Genomic DNA, 20,077 nt, shown 5'->3' with positions numbered 1-20,077 from the left:
TTAAAAGTAAATTAAACTCTAATATAGTTACGGATTATTGAGAATGGGTTTGGGTTAAGTTAGATAAGTTTAGGTTAGGGAAAGGGTTGGGGTTAGGTTTTGCTCTTAAATTTCAATATGCTGGTACCATTCAGAATGTTCTGATAATTTTAGAATTAAATATATAATATTGCATCCACTGGACTTTCTAAAAGCAACAGAAACTTGACGAATTCAAAACTTGAGATACTTATAAGCTCCCTACATGGACTGTTTCTTGATCAACTGAGATCTTGATGAAGTGAATGTCACCCGGATAATACACGGTTGGGCAGTTGAGTATTCATCATTTTAAATAACTGTCACGGGCATAATTTAAACTCGAATTTTATCTTAACAATGTGTCGCTTAAATGTTGCCATTTTAGGTACACCAACAAGTAAAAGCAAAAGAAAATTTTGAAACAGAGGTCTGTGAATGGAAAATTTTAAAAAGATTGAGAGATTAAAAAAAGTAAAAAGCAATTGCCCTGAGGAATTTAATAATCATATAATTTCAATGACTTAGTGATATAGAACGTGAATTTCTTGTTCCAAACAGTAAAATACAACTCTACCCACTTTAAAATATCACTAAATTGGGGTTAAAATTTGATTCAAAGTGAAGCAACATGAATATTGAATATTTATATTTTATAAATACAAGATACATGAGACAAATAACCATGAAACATAACCTACGTTTTGGAGATAGACTACTACTTTCAAAATACGGAAAGGGATTATTTTGGGCTAGGCCGGTTGATCCTAAGATATATTTGATTTGTGTATATGAAATGTGAAAATGAAATGAAAAAATTCTTTATTAGGCGGAGCTAGGACTTTTAAGTCCTCTCTACCACTCAACCTCAATAATATTGAATGTGTATAAATAAATAAACAAACAATAGACGGTGGACGGTAGAGTGTCCACTTTACCAACCTTTTTGATGACGTCATCGACGAACGTGTGACACAGGTCTGTGACAACCTCGATCAACACATCCTGTTCGACGCCGGTGAAGTACTTAGTCTCCAGAATGGTCAGCATGGTCGAGAACCGGAAGCCCACCGTGTTATTGCTGAGCTCAGCAAAACTGTTCTCGTTCCACTCTAACCCGAGAGAGGTCACTAGTTGCGAGGCGACCAGCGCTACCTCCGACGAGTGTAGGACAACCTGCAAAATCGAAAAAATACTGCAATTTTAAAGAAAAACAACGAAGGAATACTATCATTTTTGTGGAAATTGTGGTTTTTGATAAACCAAAATCTTAACCTTAAACCACAATAAACCTTAGTTTGTTGTTAAAAGTTATCATGTCATTCTATTTATTGTATTTTATTATTTACAGGCACCTGCTATGAAATCTATTAATTTCGGTTTAGCGGGGCCAATTTTCTAAAGTACTTTATTGAATAAAATGATTGATTGAGTTGTTCAAATTATACAATGACTTGTTCAATCCCACAAGTCTGGGTGAAGGATGAAGCAGAAGGTATTGAGGTATTAATGTTAATCCATATGAAAATGTAAGACAACCTGAAACAATTCAAATTCAAATGCATTCATTGTATGAAATAAATACACAATTGCATATACTTCACAGTTAGTACAATTTCAAATGGATCAACATGTACACTTGTAGGTTGTAATCTATCGCACATAATCAGAATAAGTATTGTAGAATAAAGACATAATCCTTATGATACTAAACTGAAAAGAAAAGAAAAATTAACATGCATCTCGTCCACGAAGGCTTAAGCCTGTGTGTGGAGAGGAGTCTGTTCTTTATTTAGAATAAACATTTTTGTGGTTTGAGAAGGATAAAGTAATTCTTGAATACTGAATCCTTCCTTGAATAGTTAATTATTGAATGATAATGAGTTTGATCATTATAGAAAAACTACTGAGAGGATGATACACCTCGAGAGCATTGATGCAACCCAATGAAGAACCTGTCACTGGAAAAGTATAAGTTATAAACAATTAAAACTATAGTGAGGTCCACGTTATAATGGCAGTGTTTGATTAGCAATTGTATAGCTATCCTTGTCTATCATTCAACAAAGCGATTGCCAAATCGATTTTTAGCAATGTAGAAATATAACTAATTAACAAAATATTTAATTTTGATTATGAAATTCCATTATGAAATCATTGAAAAATATAATTTTTTGCTTGATAAAATGTAATTGATTATTTTAAACAAGAATGAAGAGTTAATAATATTACATCAATAAACCGGTATCAGTTGCCCTCCATAGAAGGCATTGACAAGACAGAGGCAGCAACGTTCTTCTCTCTTCTTCTCCTATCTTTCTCCACTGCCATTGTAACGTGAACCTCACTACAGTTATTAAATTTTCGAGAAAGCAATTCAGAAATACCATAATTAAAATCATTTGAAAATTACATTAATAGTTGAAACACGTTGTGAGAAACAAAATAAAATTGAAAACATGGTACTTTCATTTTTTATGTAGATAAAAATAGCCCTTACCAAAAAAGTGGATACGATAATTGAATGTGACATACAGTTGCAATTTCATTCCAATGACTAGTAGGTAACCCGTGCTCCGCAAGGCTCGGTGAGCTTAAATGAAAAACTAGACAAACCGAAAACCTAATCCACTTAGATCTAGAAGAATCCCAAACAGGCCCATAAACCACCCCCGACGAACTAAGAATCAATATGCAAAACTTCGAGTTAATCAGTTGAGTAGTTGAGACGCGATGACGCGTCATTCGTGAATTTCCCTTCCCGTACGGGTCCAATTCTTCACTATATTATAGATAAGTGATTTTGAACAAATGGATAAGAGAATGAAGCTCAATATGAGGGTTAAGACCAGATTGAAATGATTTAATCCCTCAGCCCTAGATTTTAGGGCTCCCATACATTTCAAATATCTAGTTGAACTAAATATCAGTATTTAAAACTGTATCCTATCACAAAATTTCATGAATTAAAGAAACGCCAAATCATTCAGTAATATTTAGTTGCAATAGGAATAGCCTATAGCCTCAATTGAATCAGTGAATCAGTCAGGACTGTGATAATAGTACAATATTGAAATAGTTACTACGTTTGCACTATTAATAATTTTGCTGTTCCATTGTAAAAATGATTACTTCATACTCCAATTGATGAAACTTGTATATCTGAATAGCGCACACGGAACTACAGATTTCAGCTGTTAAAATATAAATCTATAATACAATAAAGGGAAGAACCGGCACATACACGGAAGGGAAAGGAAATTCACGAATGACGCATCATCACGTCTGAAGTTACTGGACTAAATGAAATGCCGCATACAGACTCTCAAACTACTAAAAGGCCTGGCTAAAGGCCCATCTACAACTCTTCAAGATAGCAGGTCAAGTTCTCAATCTATTAAGCCTTAATTAGACCATTGCGGAGCACAGGTTACCTACCAGTATCAATTTTCAATTTATTTATTCACACACACACAAAATACTACATACTACAAACTACAAAACACTACATACAGTAGTAGAACATCGATTATTGCATAGCAGTTCCGGATAACTGACAATCCAAATAATCGATTTTAACTCAATTTTACCCTAGAGGAGAGACGTAATTAAATCTTTGCATTTAGGCCGACAGTTCTTGGTAGTACGTGTTTGTATGTGATATGAATTGTATACACATATCTTTGATCCACATTCTAGTTGAAATATACATCATGTTGTGTAATTCAATTAGATGCAGTAACTCAAATATTTATTTACGATATTTATTAATATATTATTGTACTACAGTTTGGAAGGAAAGAATCGACAAGTGAGATAGGAAAAAGGGATAAGAAAATTATATTTGCGGATGATATCATGATTTGCGGAGAAACAGTTGAGGATGTACAGATACAGTTGGATGCTTGGAGCATTGTTATGGAGAAATATGGTCTGAAAATAAGCAAAGAAAATAGTGAAGACTTTGGAAGGAATGGAAATATTGCCGGAATTATAGAATTGAATAGAGAACCATTGAAAAATGTTAGGAGTTTTAGGTAAATGGGCAGTGAAATTGCAGATGATGGGAAAATATCGTAATGAGATAACAAGAAGATTGCAAAAGGGAGATTTTTATCTCTATATTGAAATCATGTATCACTTGACCACCATCTCATTTAAAAAAATGAATTCATATGAGGGTCAAAGATTTTGAAGCTACAGCAAAGAGTAACACTTTTTCAGAATCCTTTGTCTTTTGGGGCCAAATTTTCCACTATCTACCTGATTATATAAGAAATACTGAGAACAAAATACTTTTGAAAAAAACAAATATCAAAATGGCTTACTGGATGTCTGCCTGAAACTATTGAGAGTTATTTTTCTGTGCTTATCTGATTCCCATTCTATTATAATACTTCTTTTACCTTTTTTTGCACATACCAACTTGGAAGAGAAAGATGTGTGAGTGTGTGTGTGAATGTAGCATTAAAAACGTTTTTTCACTGACCTCCTACTTGCATACAAATTGAGAATAATTTAGCAAGTAGTATTTTTATTTTGACAGGAACTAACTGTATAGAAGTTTATATCTGTATAGAAGTTTATATCTTTATTTCACTGAGTTATTTTTTGTCAAAATAAAAATGATTTTATTGATTTGAGTAATTTTTCATTCCAAATAGGATCCACAATGAAACCTATCTTTATTCTTGTAGAAGAAATATTTAATTGGGATGGAAAATACCAGAAAAGGTCAAGATTATGATGTATAAGATGTATTATGTACCTATCATACCAAGGTTAGAGGTGTGAATGAAAGTCCTACATAATTTCGCTCCTGGGTTTGGAAGATTTTGTGTTATAAATAGTCACGGATAAGTACAAATTTTGTGTTAAGTTCATTATTAATTGTTTCTTGATCACGTTTTATCATTTGGTTTTAGATTTTAATTCTTAATTATATTTTGATAAGCCAAACACCGTTTAGAGGTTAGTTTGAGGTTAGGTTTTCGAGATTTAAAAATAAACATAGATAGTTTACTTGACTAAAATTATAACCAAATTAAAATCCTATCATTATAAATCAATTACTATTATTGCAAGTAATATAATTTCTTAGATAGGAAGATGAGCTCAAGTGGAACACCGAAGGTTAGTAATAGAAATGTACACATAGCGGGAGTACTTACGCGTTCCCAAAATCAAAATTCAAAAACGCCAAAACCAAAAACCCCAGTTCTTCAAACTACTTTAGCCGAAAAGTTGCTCAACTACAAAGAAGCCACACTAATTTAAAAAACCAATTAGAAGTAACTCTAAAAACGTCTGAGGAAGAAAGGTTAGGGATGGTAGAAGAAATTAAATCTTTGGAACTGATTGTGTTAAATGATAAAATAAATGATAAAGAGCTACATATCACAGATTTCAAGTTTATCTCCAAAACAATTGATGAAGAGACATTGTCCAATATCATCGATTCAATTAAACCAAAGTGGTCAGCAGGGTATGATGAAATTCCCATGAGAATTATAAAAGAAGCTAAATCATTCCTAATAAGCCTCTGCTACATGTAATTAACGCGTCACTCATACTTGGTAGTATCCAGATGAACTAAAAGTATCAAAAGTGATACCAGTGTTCAAAAAAGGAGATCCTTACGATCCTGCAAATTATAGACCTTTAGCAATTCAACCTTCAATAGCAAAATATTTGAAAAAAGTATGCTAAACAGCTTATTAATTATTTTGAAACAAACAAATTACTAGACACGGAACAACATGGTTACAGAAAAAACAGGTCTACAACGACTGCCTTGATAGAGTTTATTGAAAATATTTAGAGAAATTGGACAAAGGGTACAGCATTGTTGGCACCTTCCTAGATTAACAAAAGCATTTGACTCTGTAGATCACAGAATATTATTAAAAAAACTAGAAACTTATGGAATTTGTGAAAAAGCTCAACTGGATGGAATCATATTTGGTGGGTCGAAGTCAATATGTAAATATAAAGTATTATGATAAAAATAAAGTAAGTGATATTAAATCTAGTTTAAGGTACATGAACTACTCTGTTCCGCAGGGATCTGTTGTTTTGGGGCCATTTTTGTTCCTTTGCTATTTGGGGGGATTACCAAAATATGCGAAAGATGTAATTGAAAGTACTAAATTTTGTATGTACGCGATGACATTAGTTTAAGCATATTCGACAAAGATTTGGATATAATCGAAGAAAAATGTAATGACCCAATATTGCTTTTAAAACGTTTCAAGTAAAATGACCTTTTATTAAATAATGATAAAACGAAATTTGTACATTTCACCTGTAGAAATCCCAAAAGAAAAAGTACACTGAAGCTAAATAACATAAATAACATAAAATTTTTAGGCGTAGATCTAGATAACAAACTCAATTGGGAAGAGCATGTATCAAGAGTATGTAAAAAGTAAGTACAGGAATATTGCACTAAGAAGGCTGGCACCCATTTGTAATTTATTAACTTTGAGATCCGTGTATTATGCCACTGTCCACTCTCATATTTCATATGGCATTGAGATTTATGGTGGGACTAGTGCATTTAACTTGAATAGGATATTAAAACTCCAAAAAGAAGCAGTAAGAAAATTAATTTAAAGACAAGAGTCGTGCAGGACATTTTTTAAAAAGTTAGAATTAATGACGGTGTATGGACTTTATATTTATAAAACAATATTACACGAAAAAATAATGAAGACAATTCCCCAGGCAATCCAGTGTGCATGACTATAATACAAGAAATAGGAACAACTTTATTATCAAAGAACATAGTAAAGAGAAGTACAAACAAAGCCCGATCTATATGGGCATCAAATTCATCACTTACCTTCCTACTAAGATTAATCATGAAAAAGATATTACAAGGTTAAAAAACAACTGAAAAAGTATATCGTGGAATTAGAATTATACAGTTATGAAGAATTTTATAGTGCCAACTCATTATGTATTTAGACTACTATTGTTGATGTATTTGTTTTTACTTGTATTGATTTTATTTATTTTGAAAATAATAAAGAAAGACGCATTCATGTACATTTTGATGTATGTTTTGAATAAAGAGATTGATTGATTGATTGATTGGAATTGATTATAATTACAAGATGAAGACCATAAAAAAAAATACTAAATCTAAAAAATCAATGTAGTCTAATGTCGGAGGAAATAAAGAAACTAAAATCTAAATTTGATAATACTAAATGTATGATAGAACCTCCGTCCAAATGCAAAAAAATAGAATCTAACCTAAATGATGGGAAATGCTCTGAAAATGGTCGAAATAAAACGTACAGTGAGGTTTTGAAGACAGCAACCAAAAATATAGCTGAGGGAAATAAAGATAGGAAAGGGAGAGTTCTGCTACTGACGTCCAGTCATGGACGTGATTGCAGTGATCTCCTTGATAAAAGATTAAAAAATAAATTTGATGTCCAATGTTTTTCAAGCCAAGTGCATCAATTAATGCAGTTGTAGTCAGCTAGGGAACAAACTAAAGACTTTGATGAAAATGACTATCTAATTGTACTGGGTGGCTCAAATAATATAAATGAACCTAACTTGAATCATCTTCCTCAAGTAACAGAAAAAATCAAGGAAATTGTGCCACTCAGCAAAAAAACAAACTTAATAATAAGTACTATTCCTAATAGGTTTGATAGGCCAGAATTAAATGAAGCAATCAATTCGACAAACAAATCAATCTATAATACAATCAACAGCCTAAAAAATAAGAATTCTAAACAACTGGGGATTTGTTTTCTAAATGAAAGGCTGAAAAGACATAATTTCACTAATCATGGGTTGCATCTAAATCGATCTGGCAAAGTAATCTTTTGTAATAGATTGGCAGAGCTGATTGAAAGCCGTTTGCAATCCTCTGGTTTAAAAACAGTCAAAAATACAAATAACGATGTTTTAGTAAATTGGCTCAAAACAGTGAAAGGGAAATAGCTACAAATGCTAGAGATAGAGTAGCACAAGATGGTAAGGTTTTTAGTATTTATCATCAAAATATTCAGTATCTTCGCAACAAAATTGACAGATTAGAAGTATTTCTTAAACAGGAGGATCCTGACATTGTTATTTTCACAGAGCATGGCTTAAAAATAAAGGAAATAAATCAAGTTAGGATTCCAGGCTATTCACTGAGATCAGAATTTTGTAGAATAGCTCATAGAAGTGGTGGTGTATGTATATTCACTAGCAATGCTAAACATACCCAAACTTATGAACTGTATTTTGTTAAGAGATTTTCTGTTGAGATGGATTTAGAGGTGACGGGACTAAGGTTAAAAATTGATGTAAAATTTGAGGTAGCAGTGTTAGGTATCTATAGGTCACCAAATGGAGACTGGCAAAAATTTTGTGAGCTGCTCCTTACACTTTTGGAAATTACAACCGCTCGTTTCACAAATGTTATAGTAGTAGGAGATTTCAATACCGATTTTGCCAGGCAGGATAAAATGACAGAGGATATTAGAGATATTATTAATATGAATAATTTAGAAATTAAGGTCCACGAATATACAAGAGTAGCTCGAACTTCACAGACAATTATTGATAATATCTTCACAAATATAAAAGGTTGTAATGTCAGGTTAGGTAGCTCAGATCTATCAGATCATAACTATCAAATTTTAGATGTTAAGTTGCAGGGCCAGAATCCAAGCAGAAAAAAAACTTTTGTGAAAGAAATTCAGCAATATGAGCTAGGAAATATAAATTGTTTGAAGCAGGAACTGCTTCAAGAAAATTGGAGTAGTGTTTATAATAGTTGTAACCTAAATTACAAATATAAGCAATTCATCGATACTCTAAGATTTCACATTAGTGTATGCTGTCCGATAAAAAAAGTCAAAGTAAAAAGTAAATTAAACAAAGTAGATGAATGGATAACTGAAGATATTCTTACTCAAAGAAATATCGTTAGGGAAGCTTATGAGGAATTTAAATTAGTGAGGGATGTTCCGAGTGAAGTCAAATACAAATGTCTAAAGAAAAACTATGCAAAAGAAGTGAGGAAAGCTAAGTGTAAGAAAACAGCTGAAATATTAACAACTAGTACCAATTTTAACTCTGCTGTTTGGGAGGTAATTAATAGAAATAGGAGAGCAGCTCAAAAAGATACAGTTACTAATGTCCCTAGGATAATCGATGAACATGGAAATTATATGGATGATAGTATAGACATTTGTAACTTTTCCAATAAATATTATCAACAGGTTGCATATAATCTCCAAAAGTCACTGAACACTAATACTTATAATACAACTACATTAAATGCTGAGCCAATTGAAAAGGTATTTAAATTTCATCTATTATCAAGAGATGAGTTGTCAAGAATAATAAAAAATTTGAATAACAAAAAAACAGTAGGATTGGATGGGGTCTCAAGCAAAATTTTAAAAGAATGTGAAAATGAATTACTGGACCCTTTATTGCATCTCCTTAATACTTCACTAGAGCAGGGTATTTTCCCTGATGATCTGAAACAAGGAAAAATTTTGCCAATTTTCAAGAGCGGTGATTCTGAAAGAGTTGAAAATTATAGACCCATTAGTATTCTAAATGTGATAAGTAAAATTTTTGAAAGAGTAGTTTTAAATAGGTTATTGATGCACCTGGGAGAAATTAATTTCATATGTGATGAACAGCATGGGTTCCAGAAAGGGAAATCTACTAAGACTGCAATAGTATCCCTTGTTGAAAGACTAATAGATATAATAGATTCAGGTGAGAAGGCAGCCGCAATATTTCTTGATTTATCCAAAGCTTTTGATTGTGTGAACCATAGAATATTATTGGAAATACTAAAAACTGTAGGTGTGAATGGTATAGAACTAAAATGGTTTGAATCATATCTCATAGGTAGAAACCAGTGTGTTGAGCTTACCAAGGTGGATGGGAATGAAATAGTAAAAATTAAATCTCAAAAACTGGAGGTCCAGGCTGGAGTACCTCAAGGCTCAATTCTGGGTCCCTTACTGTTTCTGTTGTATGTGAACCAATTACCAAAAGAGTTAAAAGATCACAGAGCTCTGTTGTTTGCTGATGACACATCGCTTATCTTTAACAATTATTTATTAGATAGTCTAGAAATAAATGCTTTTACTGGAGTACAGTCAATTGTCCAATTCTTCAAGCAAAGGCAATTAACAATAAATAGTAAGAAATGTCAATTCCTACAATTCAAAAGTAAATATAATTCAGTAGAGGATAGAGAAATAAATGTGTTTGTAGAGAAAAATTAATTAGACCAAGAAGAGAAAGTAGCATTCTTGGGAATTTTATTGGACAGGAAATTAACATGGCATCCTTACATTGAGAGGATATGTAATAAGATATCATCTGGGGTATTTGTCCTGCGGCAGCTTGCTAGGCCGAATGATAAAAAACTACTGTTAACTGCTTACCATGGACTTATACTATCTCATATTAGGTATGCTATTTTAGTATGGGGTAATTCATCTCAACAAAATATGGACAGAGTGTTTAAGATTCAAAAGAAGGCACTCAGATGTATAGAGAAAGTGAATAGGTTAGACTCTTGTATGCCTTTATTTAAAAAGCTTGGTCTATTAACTGTGCCATCTTTGTATGTATATGAAGTTGTAATGCATGTGAAAACGAGTGGTGTGATCCAGAATTCAGATGTTCATGAGTAAAATACGCGAAACAGAGCAGATTATCATATAATGGGTAACAATAGTAGGTTATTTGAACAAAAACCAGATTATATTGGTAGGAAATTTTATAACAAGCTACCTCAAATCTTGAAAAGTAATGATGATTTGAAGATTTTCAAAAAACAAATGAAAAAATATTTAGTTGATAGAGCTTTTTATAGTGTACAAGAATTCCTTTCAAACCTAAACTAGGTTGAACTACTTAGTGTTAGAATTATTATGTAATAACATGACTTGTCTTATACTCCATGACTGGAGTCTTTAGGACGTAATCTAAAAAAAAAAAAATCATGTATGGTACTGAGACATGTACGATGACAGAGAGAGAATGGAGTAGAATACATGCAGGAGAAATGAGGTTCCTTAGGGCAATAAAGGGAAAGACGCGTAGAGACAGAGTTAGGAATGAGGAGATAAGAAGAGAACTGCACATGGAAAGCATAAGAGGAAAGATAGAAAGCATGAGACGCTGTTTGGACACGTGGAGAGAATGGGAGAGGATCGGCTACCAAAGAAAATGGAAGAGATGATGATTGGAGGAAGGAGACCAAGAGGACGATGGAAAGACACAGTGGCCAACGAAGTGGAGAAGAGAGGATACAGATGGCGACAGGTTGAAGAAGAGCGATGGTTGGGAGACCGAGGAAGATGGAGAGGCATTGGTCATACCCAGACCCGGCACTAGCTAGAACGGGACACGGATATGTATGTACTACACCTTGATAGCTACGGACCAAATAGCCGCAGAGAATACAGAATAGGATGGGTTTTTAGTGCGTTTTTTCAATTCTAATAAGGTGTGTACAGATTTACGCGCCGCGAACACGAACAATTCACTTTCAATCAGCTGATGCCAAGCTTTTTATATCTGTATCTTATCGTTTCTGTACAAATATAGATATAATCAGCTGATAAAAAGTGAATTGATCGTGTTTGCGGTACGTTAATCTGTACGCACCTTTATATTACCAAGCAGACGTCCGAATAACCGGTATCCGAATAATCGATGCTCTACTCTAGTACCTACAGTCTCAATCTACTTGTTCCAAGAATGTAAATAGAAATCAAGTAACAAGTAGAACAAAGAGAGTAGCGGGAAAATGAAAATAGAATACCTGAAAAACATCCTATTTTTGGGCTCAGGCACAAGATCAGCAAGCATACAGAAGACACGGAATATACTGTAGACGCACTGGTCGGGCAAAATCGGGTTACTTCTTTGTACAAAATTCTTCTTGCATATCAGCCAGCACACTTCATCAATACGTGATTCGAACTGCCTCAATGAAGGCAATGTTAAAGAGTCTGGAAGCGACGAAAACACCTGTCAACAAAAACAATTGCGTTAAAAAATGATTCATTCCAAGTTAGAAATCGATTTGAAATGTAATGATATAATCAAATATTATAAAAGTTGATAGTAGTCAAGTAGAATGTTATATTATTCCATTCATATAATCTGGAGATTCATTTATTTATAGCTTTGGCTATGGCTTCTTCATTCGCCAGTTGAGGTACACAGCTTCTTTAAAGTTTTAAGTTGATAAGATTCAATAATATATCCACTGATCTAATCAACTTTGTATTAATTTCTAAATATTCCATTAATTTTTGCTGTGTAATACGTTTTTGTCTCAATGATGTCACTAATAACTGTCTTTCTGTTGAATTATTCTCAATCTATTGTAATATTTCCATTTATGCTCTTTTAGTTTTACTACACTATGGAATTGACTGATATTTTAATTATATTATTTCTCTGTAGATTGATAAGCACTCTTTTTCTACAAATAGGTGAAATTTATAATGGTAAATTATACGAAAAATCCTTGTTTTGTATGTATGTGCGAGCTTGCACTCAATCATCTTCATTACATCATACTTAAATTTCTAAATCTTTATTCTTCCCAACTCGTTTTCCTACTAAATCTTCAAATATATCAAGTTATAAATTAAATAATCTTTCTTATAACACTTTGGATCTGACTCCTCTTCGCGGACAAAGTCCAGTAGCATACTGCACTTTTTGTGAGTAGTATCTTGTTTACTTTTAACTTGTTTTATACTTTTGTGAATATTTTGTATGAATTTCAAGTGAATAAATTTGATTCGATTTGATTATACATCACAACCACAACACAAAATACAACCATGAAATTGAGAGAGTAAGAAGGATAAATACAAACATGGACTGATATGTAAACATAGAGAACTGTCTGGCGTTCCAAGTTCCAGCAGTTTTGGAAGGGTATGGATACATATTTGGATATCTATAGGCTACATCCTACTAAGACCGCTATCTGTGTGTACACACCATAAGGATAAGAATGTAAACTTGTAAAAGTAATATTATTCTTTCAATTTCTTGGGAAAAAACGTATGAAGTAGAACAACAAATATCACTTATCGTAAAAATCCAAGTATTGGAAGTATCATGAAAACATTATCTAACTCATATAACTTAGTAGTAAACTCATAAACCAGTTACCTGAACATTTCATCACTTGCAACATCACAAGATTAAGTTTAATTTAAAATTGAAATTAAGATAATTCGAAATTTCTAACTCATATATTATTTTTGGACAAAAAATGGAACTTAAAATTTCAACAGTCAAAACATAACCTATTTTTTGGACATGTTATTCATTATCAAAATTAGGGGATATAATAGTTTTGGGCCATGTCTGTTGTTCTTTCCAGATCATATTTATATGATTTGTTATCTAATCCACAAATAATAAATAATTCAGTGGATGAAGTTAATGAATGTATTTCACCTGTTACATAATAAAATCGGTTATTTTTCAATTGCCATCATGCTAATTGATATGCATTATATACTATTTTTTACTCCTCGATATGAATGAAAAACTAAAGCGTAAATCTAGATAATAAGTAGCGTACGACATATGATTCTAAGGCTCAACTCACACTTACGCGACTCAGGTCGAGAAGAGACTCGACTCTAGTCGAGAGCATGTGTTTCCAAATGGTGACACTCAGACCAGTTGATTCTAGTCTCCGTGACGTCACCATTTTGAAAACACATGCTTTCGACTAGAGTCGAGTCTCTTCTCGACCTGAGTCGCGTAAGTGTGAGTTGAGCCTAATTTTCGAACTGTTTTGTTACTCGTCGCCAGCACACAAACTAATAAGGTTTCATGGTAATTGATTGATTGAGTGCTTTATTTATGCAGATTACAATATATACTGGCTTATACAACTTACAATACGGTACTGTTTTAGATGAATATACATAATATAAACTGAAATAATAATTATTGAAATGTACATTATAAGAAAAAAGAATACAATTTAGAAATTCGGTCAAGACAATATTGTTTTGTATCTACATTAATTGGCGGAGCTTTGATCATATCAATGTCCATTCTTTGGAAAGAATATTCAAAATATGCTTCCCAGTAACACTCTACCAAACTTTACCCAGTAATGTCGATAAACTTTAAGAAATTTAACATAATATTTTTTGTACTTCTGAGTGATTTTGATATAGCCTAATTATGTATTTGTGAGGCTATAAATGAATATAATTTTATTGTTTGAAAGAGAACAAATTTTAAAGAACTGATTCAAAAGTAACACACATGAAGAGTGAGAGAACACAGAGAAAGGTCAGGCGGTTCACTTTCTTTCTATTGACAAAATGACGGCGGTCAAATACAGGTGTTCTAATTGGATTTTGCAATATAATTGAAGAAAGACAAGATACTATCTTACAAAGATCTAGTATCTGCTGCTTTAGTATAAATTTAATAATGGTAACGTTTTTTTCACCCTTAGTGATTCAACATTTTTCAACTTCAGTTTACAAGAACGTGGAACTCGTAACGCCTGACCGCTTTCAGTGTGCAGGCACTGTAAAATTTTCATCAGAGATTGAAAGCTCCTGTCATAGTTATCGATATCTACTATAAATAGTAGATAGTAAGGTACTGAAAACAATGTCTGTAATCATTTTGTAATAAATGAGAAGATAAGTGAGAGTCAATGGCCCATATGAATAAAACCAGAGCAAATGCTCATGAGCAAAAGCATGGAGCATAAGGTTTTGCTCATGAGCATTAGGTAGAAGCATAAGCATTTGCTCATTTCTATATGAATAAGCTTTACCTCATACTCTTACCTTATGCTCCTGAATTCTGGAGCAAATGCTCATATATTTTAAAGATTTTTCATCAGCTGATTCGCCTTTGTGGCCTTACTTTGTTCTTATAGCTCACGTAAGCGCTAAATATGCAAGTTAGGAGACACCGCTTGTGTTTGCGTCGTCTGCTCTGTTTTCTATTTATGAATTGAGTTCTAGGTTAGTTTAGAATTTTGAAATAATAGCGTGAAAAAATGTCATCTCTATAATAACCTTTAGCATATCTTATAATATCAATAGCCTTCTTATAATCGTCTACACTCTCATCTTTTTAAATGCCTATTTCCTATTCTGTGAAGGTTATCTTTATATCGGATAGGTATCTTTTGTATTTATCCTTTTGCAGGAATAATGGTGATATAATATATCATGGTTGAATCTAAAATAGTTTCCTCCTACTCACACGAATTAGTTGAGCCATTTTACTATGAGCAAAAGGTGAAAAGCTGCTCCAGAGTAGACTCACCTTTTTTGAAGCATTTGCTTCAAAAGTTGAGCAAATGCTCTAGTTTATTCATACAATTTTGAGCAAAAGCTTCTACTTTTGAGCAAATGCTCGAACTATTTTTTTTTATGAGCATGAGCAAAAGGTTTTGCTCACGTTTATTCATAGAAAATGAAGCAAATGCTCCATATTTTAAAAGTATAAGTAAATGCTCAACTTTATTCATATGGCCCAATCTGTGGTACTGGAATAACTAACCTCTTTTAGAAGATAGTACTTGTAGTGATGGAAATTAAGGCTGGGTGTGCTACGAAAATGTTCTAATCCTTTTTCAACTCCATACAAGTCGAGCAAAGTGCCTATATTTGCAGTCAGCACCTGGAAAATCAAATTTAAGATGAAAATAATTGAAATAAGTTTTGATTGTTACTTTCACTATTATAGTGCTTACAGAGGTAGAAGAAACACCTTATATATCCAATACTTCCAACACTCGTCCACTGACGACCCTGACAAGGAGATAGGAAGGAAACATGTGGACAGCTTCCTGATCCATGGAATATGGTGAAGAAACTGGAAGTAATTAATTACCTACATGCTTACATGTTTTGTGAAGTCCAGGTGCATTTCACTGACCCATTAATCCCAACTAATAATAAGTATTTTTTCAACTAGTCTTTTTTTTGAACCAAACATCCAATTAGTGACTGTATTTTCAATTTACAATAAATTATATTATGGATCACTAGATTCTCACTGATATCACTGTATCTATCTATATATTCAGTATCTAGCGCCATAAATAGGTCTGAGGGTGTGGTGCTCAGCACTTTACAATCATACCTACAGAACAGAAAGCAGATTGTGGATGTGGAAAAGGCTCAGTCAGCTAAGCTTGCGCTTCATGGAGTCCCGCAAGGATCAGTGCTTGGCCCTCTATTCTGATTCTTATCAATGATTTGGACTTAGGAGCTCAGTCTCTTTTGTATGCCGATGACACAACCTTGTTAGCAAGGGAAAGAAGCATAGAACAGGTTCAGGTGGAGTGCGAGAGACTCCTTGCTGTAGCTAAAGGCTGGTTCGGAGAAAATAGGCTTCAATTGAACGAGGACAAGACACAAATATGTACATTGAAAAATACTAGTCCTGTAAGTATATGCTCAGTTAAATTACTTGGATTCTGGATAGATCCCAAGCTGACATGGAACGAGCATATATCACAGTTGTGTCACAAGCTTTACAGAGTCACTTACCTTCTGAGAAAATTGAAGACATCTGTCCCATCAGACTATTTGGTTACCGTCTATCATTCCCTATTCCATAGTCATGTTAGGCTACCTATGGAATTCTACTGTGGGGTCATGCAGCAGGGACGAGAAGAATATTGCTGCTGCAAAAGAAGGCAGTTAGGATTTTGTCCTCTGTGGGAAGAATTGAGCACTGCATACCACTGTTCTCGGCTCTTAACATATTGACCGTCTACAGTCAGTATGTATTTGACTCCCTTGTGCATGTGAAGGATAACATTGGAAGGTAAGAGCAAAGATGTGCCACTCACCATCACCACACCAGATCAGCAAGGAACCTTGACATCTCAAGATGTGGACTTTCAAGGACTCAGGGATCATTTCCAATGTTGGCGCTGGGATATTCCGACTTCAAGAGAAGGATAAGATGGAGACTGGCATTCAAGCCATTATACTCTGTGGAAGAGTTCATACATGACGCGGGGACTGAGGCCGTCCACTGATCAAAAATAAGGCCTAAGAAACATTGACACGGCCTATCCAGCGACAACTGGTCAACGGCAATGTAGCGGTAATAAGAAATAGGTGCCAACTACCACTGCCCCCACGAGACCAACCTCTTTTCTTTTATGCTGAGCCCACTAGATAGGAGATTGGTGGGCTTCCCAACTCCCAGCACCAGTGGTACCCTTTTGTTATCATGGGTGGGTTCCTACCCTGTATGCTATTAGAAGGCGTATAATGGGGTCAATTATAATTAGAATTAAATTAGGTTAAAATAATATTGAAAGAGTTAAATGATAATTCCAAAAAATGATAGAATCAAATGAAATATGATTGAAATCAAGCTGATGCCCATTTCAATAAGTTATTCCTGAGGAAATTAGACAAAATTTTTGAAAGTGAAGAAAACATACCCTATTTTCTAGACTATTTTAATGAATCATAATTCGGGGGAGGAAGAGTTTTGGGCTGTGCCTGTTGATCCTCCCCAAATTATTTTAAATAATAATTTTGTATCATTGAATCAATAAATAATAATATAGCCTACCTACTGAAGATTAATAGTTTAGTTATTCAATATAGTATTTTATCACATTGTGTGTTGACTACTCAAAACACAATTTAAACAGAATTAGGCCTAACTAAATACAACACGAAACAACAGTAATTTATATAATTAGTTGAACAATTTATATCCTAAATAAAATAACTTGGTTGCATTTATGACAATTAATAATGGTAAAAATATATCAGCCAACATGCGGTACACATCTTTAGTAGTTTCATAACAATTCCTTGGTCATTTGAAACAAGCACTAAAGTCCACTTTCTAAAGAAATGAGATTTCACATCCGGATGTAGAATTTTGAGATCTACACTTTGGTGAAACCACTTTAGTCCTACTTCCATTACGAATACCATTTTGGGAATCCATGCAGATGAATTTTGGGAATCCATGCTTGGGTATAAACACTTTAGTGTAGGTAGTTAGTTTGAAAATGTGAAATGATGCTTACTGTTTGGATCTTGTTGAGTATTATTTGGTAAAATGAATTGAGTCCATTTATGTCATATTTTGTCATGGACCCAACAACTTTTCATAATCAAATCAGTAAATTTTTATTTTTACATTACCTACTTTGGAATAATAGAATCATGAATAAGTGTATTTTGAACCTACTTTGTAAGTTTCATTGTAAACATACAAGAAAACTTTGGACACCATTTTCTCAAAACTGTAGTTTTGGACACGAGTGCTTATGACATATATGACCAAGGTCCAAGGAATGTATACAGTCTGGTTATTTTTCATTTAATTATATTATTTAATACTTAGATTAAACGATAGAATGCAGTTAGCTACCTAGTAGAATAGTGATGGATGGCCTAGATAATTTATTGCAAATAATTGGGCATTGATTTATTTATGACTAATAGTAATTGTTGGGTCATTCACTAATAATGCTTTAATACAGTTGCTTTATCAGTCTTATAACTTATTCACATTTAGATTAAATTTCAAACAGATGCATGAACATAGTTGGAAAAATGAGAAAGCGTTTTTAGTCATAAAAGGTCAAAAGTATTATATTAGTTTGACTGGAGCCAGTCGGCTATTTCAGGTTCACTATCAGTACATTTATGGACCTTGAGGAAGTAACCAGTCCAAAAATGACAACAACCACCTGCTAATTTATGAGTAGAAATGAAGCACTAATAGACAAAATTTTACTTACTTTGAGTTTGGATTTCATCACGTTGCCAGTCTTCTCTGTTTGTAATGCATTAAATGCATGACAATTAATAATGGTAAAATATATCAGCCAACATGCGGTACACATCTTTAGTAGTTTCATAACAATTCCTTGGTCATTTGAAACAAGCACTGAAGTCCACTTTTTAAAGAAAAGAGATTTCACATCCGGATGTAGAATTTTGAGATCTACACTTTGGTGAAACCACTTTAGTCCTACTTCCATTACGAATACCATTTTGGGAATCCATGCAGATGAATTTTGGGAATCCATGCTTGGGTATAAACACTTTAGTGTAGGTAGTTAGTTTGAAAATGTGAAATGATGCTTACTGTTTGGATCTTGTTGAGTATTATTTGGTAAAATGAATTGAGTCCATTTATGTCATATTTTGTCATGGACCCAACAACTTGTCATAATCAAATCAGTAAATTTTTATTTTTACATTACCTACTTTGGAATAATAGAATCATGAATAAGTGTATTTTGAACCTACTTTGTAAGTTTCATTGTAAACATACAAGAAAACTTTGGACACCATTTTCTCAAAACTGCAGTTTTGGACACGAGTGCTTATGACATATATGACCAAGGTCCAAGGAATGTATACAGTCTGGTTATTTTTCATTTAATTATATTATTTAATACTTAGATTAAACGATAGAATGCAGTTAGCTACCTAGTAGAATAGTGATGGATGGCCTAGATAATTTATTGCAAATAATTGGGCATTGATTCATTTATGACTAATAGTAATTGTTGGGTCATTCACTAATAATGCTTTAATACAGTTGCTTTATCAGTCTTATAACTTATTCACATTTAGATTAAATTTCAAACAGATGCATGAACATAGTTGGAAAAATGAGAAAGCGTTTTTAGTCATAAAAGGTCAAAAGTATTATATTAGTTTGACTGGAGCCAGTCGGCTATTTCAGGTTCACTATCAGTACATTTATGGACCTTGAGGAAGTAACCAGTCCAAAAATGACAACAACCACCTGCTAATTTATGAGTAGAAATGAAGCACTAATAGACAAAATTTTACTTACTTTGAGTTTGGATTTCATCACGTTGCCAGTCTTCTCTGTTTGTAATGCATTAAATGCATGCCAAATACTATTGGTAACATTTTCAAGAAGATTAGCCATTCTAGTTCACTGCAAAATTATGAATCATCTCTCTTCTGCTTGAATTGAAAACGGACTCATGAACATGAATGATCTTGTCTCAAGTTTCTCT

At 33.2% G+C, this 20,077-nt stretch overlaps 1 protein-coding gene across 1 annotated transcript in view; it reads right to left on the bottom strand.

Moving 5' to 3' along the window:
* The window catches only part of LOC111058196 (differentially expressed in FDCP 6 homolog), a 45,105-nt gene extending 25,028 nt beyond the window's left edge, over positions 1–20,077 (bottom strand). The window contains exons 1-5 of the mRNA XM_039436694.1: positions 19,888–20,077; positions 15,589–15,708; positions 11,866–12,042; positions 7,531–7,544; positions 961–1,213 (exon numbers count right to left, since the gene is read on the bottom strand). Coding sequence (XP_039292628.1) covers positions 961–1,213; positions 7,531–7,544; positions 11,866–12,042; positions 15,589–15,708; positions 19,888–19,986 — 663 coding nt within the window. The 5' untranslated portion in view covers positions 19,987–20,077. The remainder of the gene's footprint in view (positions 1–960; positions 1,214–7,530; positions 7,545–11,865; positions 12,043–15,588; positions 15,709–19,887) is intronic.

The sequence above is a fragment of the Nilaparvata lugens genome, chromosome 10 (assembly GCF_014356525.2).
Source record: "Nilaparvata lugens isolate BPH chromosome 10, ASM1435652v1, whole genome shotgun sequence".
Lineage (NCBI taxonomy): Eukaryota > Metazoa > Arthropoda > Insecta > Hemiptera > Delphacidae > Nilaparvata > Nilaparvata lugens.
This window is presented reverse-complemented; position numbering and strand designations above follow the sequence as displayed.